Source organism: Xiphophorus couchianus, chromosome 7 (assembly GCF_001444195.1).
Source record: "Xiphophorus couchianus chromosome 7, X_couchianus-1.0, whole genome shotgun sequence".
In the NCBI taxonomy this organism is placed as follows: domain Eukaryota; kingdom Metazoa; phylum Chordata; class Actinopteri; order Cyprinodontiformes; family Poeciliidae; genus Xiphophorus; species Xiphophorus couchianus.
This window is the reverse complement of record NC_040234.1, coordinates 15,235,873-15,245,262: the sequence shown is the minus strand read 5'-3', so window position 1 is coordinate 15,245,262 and position 9,390 is coordinate 15,235,873. Positions and strand designations below refer to the sequence as shown.

Here is a 9,390-nt window from a genome sequence, read left to right as displayed (position 1 = left end):
TCACAAAAATGCTTTTATACTTCTTTTCATCGCAAGGCTTTATTATGTACAGATAAAACAGAGAGAAATCTCTCTTGAGATGTAACCAATTACAGTCAGACAAAGCCATTCCTCAGCAGCAGTTAAAATCCTTTAAATTAAACAGATAAATCAGACCATCAGGGAGATTCGCTTTCATGGAGCGGCAGTACAACTTCATTAAACCCTCCCCACAGAGTGACATGTCTCACATCTGCTTCTCTTTATGACTTTATTTACATCATTTTGTGACTTACATTTCTCTTATTAAAAGAAATCATTCAAGGTATAATTTGCAAAAGCCACGGAAGTGACATACAGCAAATTCAACATCATGCTGTGGTTTTATGATGGTAACAGAAAAAAGATCTTGTATAAAAGACATCAAATGTTTATTGACTGAATAAGTGTTTTCATTTTTAGGTTTTGGTTCCCATGAACACACTTATATACACATACGTATGCATGGTGTGTTGGAGCATCAGAGATCCATTGGCAAACATTGATTCCTTGCTTATCAGCCATCAGTTTCCTGCAAGCAAAAATAATCACAGACTAATAAAATGTCATTCTGACTGGCTGCTTGAGGAGGATGTCCTTGAGGCGTTATGCCAGAGAGGCTGCATGTCGTTTTGGCAGAAAGTAAGCCAAGAGCCCCACAAACTGCCTGACACAAACAAAAACAAAACTACAGTCCTGTGTAAGAATTTTGAGCAGTTTCTTTACACACTAAATTTATTTAAAGGAAGCAGATTTTATTTACATTTATTAAAGTAGTCTGGAGCAATAGCTGTCCGGTCTTCTTGATAATCATAAAAAGTTTCCATTAGACAATGGCAGCTTTTTTATATATATCTACTCCAGTTTTTGTTAAAACCTTTTAGAGATAAATGTAGGTTTTGGTTTTTACTATGTTTTGTTCTGTTGTCCTGTGACTTCCCTATGAAACTTTCTACAAGTGAAGACAATGAAAACGACTGCCAACATGCAGAGGTTTGGTTATCAGAGCAAGTTCAGACTGCAAGATGCCAAAATACATGTTTTCAAAAATATTATAACTGGACCTACAGAAGACTCTTACTCATGTTTCTATGAAAGTGGATACGTGTAGAATCAAAATGAGACTGTACCAATTTAACTTTCGTGGGATGTAAAGTGAGGAAACATTTGCTCTCTAAGAAAAACATGAAGGCGAGGCTGAGGCTTTATCAGGGAGAATATAGACAAAGACCCAAACTTGAAATATGTTATACACTCTGAAACAGCTGAAAGAAAGGAGTGTGTCAAACCTTTCTCAGACTGAAGGCAGAGAAAGAATCAAGTTATTTCAGCTAAAGTATCATCAAAGATATCATAATTTTTCCTCAGTAAGGTGATTCCCACATATGTTGACCTCAACAAGCTTATTTTATCAGATTAAAACCATCTGTAAACTTCAGAACAATACAACACATATACAATAATATGAGTTTGGAGGGAAAATTCACAAGTGGTAGACTGCTGATTATCAGTCTTCACAAATGTTTTAACTGGCAGAACATGTGATTTTGACTCATCCTATCTCGTGGTAGTCCTGCATCGTCATGCTTTTTTGTAGCACCATGTGAACAAATTAGACATGCTCCAGAAATTTTAACTTTTGTCCACTTTCTTTTCCAACATTATTGCACTTGGACATGTAGACGACTTTATCCTCACTCAGGCAATGGGATATTCCCCTGCAGGTCTACCACAAGGTAGCTCTAGATTCTGCACAGTGAAGCTTTAAAGTTTAAAAGTAATCATTTTACCAAAAAAGAAAGAAAGAAACTGCTTTGACTGTTTTTTGCAGAGATAAATTGTTTTCCTATTTTTTCAAAGACAGGAAAACAAGTCTGTATCCTGCTAACTGAGTTACACTGATAGAAATATTTAAAGTCTATCTCAAAAGAATAATGCCTCTGAGTTTTAAATGCATGCCATTTAAAAATGGCATGCATTCTTCATGCACAGAACTGTCCTATAATGTTGTGAGCTACACTTGAAACACTTGAGTTCGAGTATTCAGAATGTGCAACACACTTCCTCCTCTTTTTACCCGCTGCTGATGTAAGTGCTTCCATACCAGCAGGTGCATATACATGTACGCCTTCCCATTAGCTGACAAAATATTCATTCAACACATGCTCTGCAACGACTCGATGAATCATTCAGACAAGATGGAGCGAGATTAAGCAAAACGGTGCAACATGAGGTATTTCATGAGAAAGTGCAATCAGGAAGAAAAAAAAACGTGACAAATTGCATTAACATAATAGCAGCAGATATCTGAGCTGACATTTAGCATACATTTAATTTTATATGCATGAGCTGTGAGTGAGCATGAGATAAGACACATAAAAGCACAAAGGCCACCCAAGCCTTTTGAAGCAGATAAAAACAAGCTTTGAGGGGCCGGAAACTATCAGGCACAAAGAAGTGACAGAAATGTTTTATTTTCTTCAACCATCTTCTCTCAGGCTTTGTCTTTGAGTTCTGGCTCTCTGCTTCCATCAGAGCGATCTCGGTGCCCACAGCACAGACGCCGTCAGCTCTACAAATATGTAAGAAGCAGCCAGTGTGACAGGGGAGGGGCATGACAACTGAATACTGATCATCTCATTCCCAGTCAGGCCACATACCACCAACATTTACCCAACTCATCACATTCATTGTTTATCAAATATCTATCAACTCTGCCAAAAAGAACCAGCTTACCACTCTTGTACCATTTAATTGTTTGTTTTTTTCTTTTTCACAACAAATACAACGCTTGACATAAGTTACAGGTAGAGAATAGATCTGTGCATTTCTTGGCAACTGGATGTTCTCGCCAAAAGTGTTTATATTATTTTAATTTTAAAATCCAAAATACGACAAAATGAAGCACATTTTTATTATTTAGTGATCAAAAACAGGTAAACATTTAATTTTGGTTTAATTTTTCTTATATGTGTAGATGTTAAAAACAAATATGCCAAAAAAAAAAAAAATTAAATAAATAATAGGCAGATTTTTTGCTCCATTCTTCTGGCCATCAATGAATGTACACTGTGGCTATTGGAGGTTTCTTCTGTATCCCTCAAAAGTAGTCCAATTTCTTATTAACCACAAAATAAACAGATGGACCAGAAGAAAAATGCTAATTTAAAATGTTGATAAGTTGGGATGACGATAAGTGCTTTAAAAAAATGTCAGTTTTACTAAATTGTGAGTAAAACACCCCTACCATCTTTACTGGTAGGGCTGTTTTTTTGTTTGTTTTGTTTTGTTTATGAACCTGAATGATTCAATAAGAATCATCCCTGCATTCATAGTGAACATCAAATTACAAAAACATGCATGGACCAGACAGAAGTTATTCTGTTAGTAACATACCACACATTGTGCATTAGAAAACTGTTTGAAAATAACAGCAAAAAAATTGGCATACACATTTTTGAATAATTTGGTACATGCAAACAATATTGTCTTTAAAAAAACATTAGACTCAAAACAGTACATCTTTTGTCTGAATTGTTTAGTTTGCCTTTTCTGCAAGTAGATGAAAATGGGCAATATTTTGAGTGACAGAACTTGGATCAGATCCCTGAAAGAGCCTTTTTATGCCTTTTATGATGTGACTCTCACTAAAGTCACATCAAAAAAGTATAAGAAAGAAATATCAGAAAGATGTCCATTTTGGAGTTAGGATTTCCAAATTCAAAAAGATCCAGTACCAAAATACTGGTGGTCAGAAAATTATTCAAGAAAGACATGTTGACTTCAGTGACTCAGAAGAGATTTTTATTAAATCAGCCGGAGCTTATTAAAGTGCAAAATTTATATTCTGAAACTCTCTGCAGTTCTAAATATACTGTGTTTCTGTGACACGCAACCATCTGTTATTTAATTAAAGGGCCCAGTATGGTCAAACAGTCGAAGTCCGGTCACGTGGTTGACATCTGTGAAGGTGGGACATCCGTTTTCGCAGAGACCATTCAAGATCCACAAGATACACTGAAATGAGCTCCTGTGATACCCCTCCCGCTGCATCAGCTACACGTCCTGGTGTTTTGTCGTATGTCTGGTTAAAAACAGTAAAGTAAACAGAAGCGGAGGAAATAATCATTGATGAGTTAAAACATTTCATTTTATTGTCCATATTGTCAAAAGCTAAAGAAGAACAGAAGGCATCGCTGGGATGTTCGCGGCTGTGATGGACCAGAAAACTGAGCAGGGGGAGTTTAGTGTTTTGGTCACTAAACTCCGCCTGGAATATGTTTTGGTACGTACTTTCTCACGGTCTCTGACAATTGCTTCTCTCAACCATCCATTCTGCTCTCTGACTGAAAAACCTGCTTTAGGATGGTGAGTATTTGGAACTGTTTTCTGCATAAACAAACACAACCATAAAATTCTGACCAATCACACAATAGTTAGGGGGTGAAAGATTTGTCAGGGCGGTTGTGACAAATAATGGACGACATGAGGCCGAGGACAAAATGACGCTGCATTGAGAACAGAATTCAGCACGTAAACCTGACCATGCACAGCCTTTAAGACTTTCAGATAAAATAGGATTTCTGTTATCAATGTCCTAATCAAGATTTTTATTTGCTGCCAAAATGAGAAGTCATATAAGAATAGGCATTTGCTCATATCTGATCAGTGGGCACCTAGTCTAGACTGCTGCTTGTGAAAGCTATGAATTTTCTCAAAAACTCTGTAGCTTTTACTTTATGGTTCCCCTATCAAAGTGTTGGTTCAATATGTTTTGTATCCAGAAAAACATAACCAAAACTACACAGTTGCAAAATAGCAAAGGATTGAATGACCAACAAGCAGCACTACATATCATTGGTATTCCATTAGCAATGTGATTGTATCCCACTTAACCAGCTCACTAATCGCAATCTTCCTCCTTTAAATGTGCGTGTGCAGCAGTTTGCTGCAGATCTAGGCTTATGCTAGCATGTTTACCCTGCTTTGATATGACTCATAAAATTTCAATGCAGATTCTATTAAGCATGAGGCAAAAAAAGGACAACAGGACTGAAAAAGTTATATTTTTTCATTAACTGTCCTTTTTCTTTGAGGGTCATGAAATTAAAAGAATAGTTCTCCAAGGTTTTTTTTTTCTTTTCTGCCCCGACAGCTGAGCATACATGTAGGTCAGAACCTACATGTCTTAAACAGGAAGCTGCAGTGGCCCGTATATTCTGTCATTCACTCTGAAAGTCATTGTGGGGGGCAAAACCGACCTACATTAGTAGGGAAAACTCAAATTCGTTTAGAACAAAACAATGTGTATAACATTAAAGCTTGCAAGCCATGCACATAAAAAGGAGAGAATAAATTTAAAAAGAAACTTCTGAAAATTGCTGCTGGAGGCTCGCTTAGGGCTGATAAAATCATAGGCAGTATTTACTAGTTGAGTTCAGTCACAAGCTCTGATACCTCTCAATTGAAAATGCCCTGATTGGGACATCTCTGATTTCTGTCATTTGTGTTGTTGAAAATATTCCAATTTCCTTGAGTGTTCTAAATTATAACAAATACTGTTAATTTTTTTTATGGGCAACATAAAATAAAGTGCACAAGAGAAAGCCACACACAGACCCAACTTGAGCTGCAATTTCCCTCCCCTCTTTCTATCTACCAGCTTATTGTTAAATTTCAATTGTTGGTCGACTCACCAGTTGTTTGGACAGATCTGGGCAGTGAAGATCAGATTCAAGAAATGCTCTGCTGCTCTCTGATAAATTCACATATTCCACTTTGTGTTTGTAACGCATTAAAAACTCATGCTCAAGGCATCTCCATCTTTTTATGATGTCTGGAACTCTTACTCAAAAATATAAAGTCACTGGAGCGAAAACAGTTTGAACACCAATAATAACTTCCAACATATTCATAACCTTTTTGTGGATATTAAAATCAATGCAGTCAGGATTTTCTTTTTGTTCACTCTATCATTTTGCAAAGTAAAACTAAGGCAGTAGTTAAATGAGACAATTTATGAACAGCTTTTATAAATTTAAGACACTAAAGGCTCTCAGAGACAGAAAGAATGCATTTTCTTTTTAAAAGAAACAAAGCTCCCATACCAAACAAAGCAGATAAATGCATAAGACAGAACAATGGTGAAGAACAAAGAGACTCTTAAGATGTACAAGAGAGTCTGTTGCAGCTCTCTGTTAGATGAAGCCTCACCAACGTGCCACTTGGCTTGTATAGTCCTCAGTGGTGGTGGGCAGGTCGTTTTCAGTTTCCTTCTCAAATACGTCTCCATCTCCCTTCCCGCTTCCTTTGTGTTTGGACGGCCATGGTCTGCCCTGGTCCCTTTGCTCCCTCAACCAGCGTCTCTCCTCGCGCCTCTTCAATCGCACCTCTTGGTGCTCCCTCTGCCGGGTGTACTGGAACCGTTGGAGGAACAGGTCCTTTGCATACTCGTACAGCTGAACATCCAGGAAGTTGAGCTCCTCGATGCGCCTGCGCACGGCCTCACTCAGGTCCACGTTGGCCGCCCGCGTGCTGTTGATCTGCGTGAAGGCGGAGATGAAGCGCAGGCTGAACGTCCGCTCAAACAGGTATTGCGTCTTGCGCTGGAACTCAGTCAGACCGTAGAAAGCCATGTTCTTCAGGTTGCTCATGGCGCTGCTCAAAAGGATGTGGTTGCGCTGGCTCTCGTTCATTGAGGACATGTTGTAGCAGCCCACCAGGCTCAGGTCAGCCAGCATGCGGACTTGGCGGTTGTTGGCCAGGTTTGACTGACAGTTCATGAACTCTTTCAGGGTGACACCGGACCAGTCGTCACCGCTGTAGCAGGTGGGCAGCTCGTCCTGGGTGGGTGAGCGTCTATCGCACATATGGAGAGCCGTCTTCCATGTGGCTCCTCTCTGGACATGTTTCCACTCACTCAGGTAGCGGGATACTGGGTCTCGCAGCATGGTGATGTAGTAGAAGTTCCTGCAGCCAAAACAAACACAGTTAGAGGCTGTGAGTGCATCACCATCACAGAGAGCTGCCCTGCATTGTGCTGACAGATGGTGAGTTTTGTCTCTGTATGAAACTTCAAGGTTGAATGCTAATTGGAAAACTCAAACTCTCACTAATTAGATGATTATAGCTGGAGTCTACATGTTGCCCTTGGAAATTGACCCGAGCATTGAATTCACAAAAAGTGAGCAAGAACTGTTTTCATTCCACACATTGCTCCAACCTGCCAACGCAGGAAATAATTGCATATCAAGGCATAGTTGTAATTCACAACCATAGAGGAAAGTAAGAAAAACTGCCCTGACTATTTCCAAAACATCGTTAAAATTTAATGAGGTCTGAGCTTTTGTGCCACAAATCCGTAACACGCTTAGCTGACAGACAGTAGCAAAGTCACAGTAAAAGTGACTTGTCTATTTACAAAGTTAAACTATGAAATATGGCCGACAATCAAGTTTAAAGTCATTAAGATAATAGAACCTGAGATTACGTTTTTAATAGCTAAGGATTTAATATTTCAATCCTCATCTAAAAAGTTTCTTCAGTTCAGACTGTTTACTATCCCTGGCATTCAGGTGACCACAATGACTCACATGATGGCTGAGTAGGTAAACAACTCACAGGTCACAACAAATCTAAAGACCGATGGCCCCGTCAACTTACATGTACTCGACCTCAAAGCGCTCAACTCCCCATCAGGAAGAACACAGTAAGCTTTTCAAAGATGAGGTCAGATGTCATAAAATCTGGGTGGAAAAACTGTCATCTACTCAGCCACTTCAGTTTCCCTGAAGACAATAATTCCAAATCAAAATTTACTAAAAATATTGTCAACAGGAAATTTAAAGAATGAAGTTTTGTGATGGTTTTACATTATTTGTTAGATTCGTATTGCACATTAAGTATGTGCACATTTGGACAGATCCAGGAAGAAGATGTTTCCAGGAGTTTCTACATGCAACAAAAGTACAAATTACCTTATGGAAGCACAAAGACTATGAAAATAACTTCTAGATAAACCTTCTCCTGACAACCAGTTTAATTCAAACTTTGTCAGCAACTCAAAACAATACAATTTACAATAGTCTGCTAACTGCTGTAGTTGCCATATGGAGAAAACAGCCAGTTTAAGTCAGTCTTTGCTTGAATATGTAATATTGTAGAGTGAGTACTCACATACAAACATACTGTACTGCCAGCTCTATTGCTACTATAAATAATTAACGGGAGGAATACTAATAAAGAAAACTACAGTTGTCAAAATAAACAACTGAATAGTCACTATGGGCAATTAATATTAGCCAAAAAATGCTAAGCACATTTTCTTTTTACAGAAACCTTTCATTTATGTAAAAAGAACTAGCAGTGATTTTATAAGACTGTCGGCTTATGAAAAAGAAAATGTTTTTTGCTACTATTTATTGTTTGTTAAGTGTGTTTTCTGTTTGACTACCTCAAGGAGACCGAACAAATGTTTGCTTTATTTTTTTTTTGTGGTTTATTCTACATTTGTGTCTGCAATGTTTTCCTTTTCTGTGGAATGTTGTTTTATTGGCTGTTGTTTTAGGCTTAAAGGTGACAAATTATGGATTTTATTTTATTTTTTGATCTATATAAACTCTATTATATGAGGAAGAGCAATTTGCTTTCCAGACCAGAAGTGCAAAAGAACAAAAATTATATTCAAAATATGTAAAAATCATTTTGGTGCTCCAAGACGAGATCTTACACCATCAACGTCTCTCACACAGAAACTGTGAAGTCCTCTGTAAGGCACATTCTGTCAGAAAACAAAGGCTGGACAGGTGAAGGCCACATGAAGTCCTCCCAAGATGATCTCTTGTGTGTGTGTGTATCCGGTGAATGTTTAATGATGAAGCCCTGAAGAGCAGTGCAAATTGCTATGCTGGGCTATGCTGAGATTTCACTCTGACTCTAAAGTTAGAGCACCATCAAAGCTCTTGATGTGGGAAACATCAACGTCGTCACACCCAAGGGTATAAATGTAGGAAATTTAGGTCTTCTTCGTTTCTTCTTGAGATTGAGATTCGTACCAGTGCCACATTCAAGCATGTTTTTGTTTCTGATGTTTTATTAGCTGGTTCGTATAGTCCCAGATTTTCAAACTTTCAAAGCAAGCTATTTCAAGGAACCAAACATCACAAATAAGAAATAAGAGCTTGGTCGACACAGTGTGAAACAGTTCAGTGTTGTCTTAAGCAGAAGATTAAAAAAACATTGTAGGCTTGTCTTGATGCTTCCAAAGGAGTGCCACTACTGAAAATGTTCTCCCGTATGAATCAAACAAGAAGCTAAGATCTCACCCCTTGTAGGAGCAGGAGCACCCTGGCACTTTGCTCCTGAAGTTGGTTT

At 38.2% G+C, this 9,390-nt stretch overlaps 1 protein-coding gene across 2 annotated transcripts in view; it reads right to left on the bottom strand.

Moving 5' to 3' along the window:
- The window catches only part of hs6st3b (heparan sulfate 6-O-sulfotransferase 3b), a 78,312-nt gene continuing 68,922 nt past the window's right edge, over positions 1-9,390 (bottom strand). Inside the window, exons 2-3 of one of the 2 annotated variants that reach the window (XM_028022712.1) lie at positions 6,232-6,987; positions 1-4,102 (exon numbers count right to left, since the gene is read on the bottom strand). In XM_028022712.1, coding sequence (XP_027878513.1) covers position 4,102; positions 6,232-6,987 — 757 coding nt within the window. In that variant the 3' untranslated portion in view covers positions 1-4,101. Of the gene's footprint in view, positions 6,988-9,390 lie in introns of both variants that reach the window. The other variant, XM_028022711.1, reaches the window with a different exon arrangement.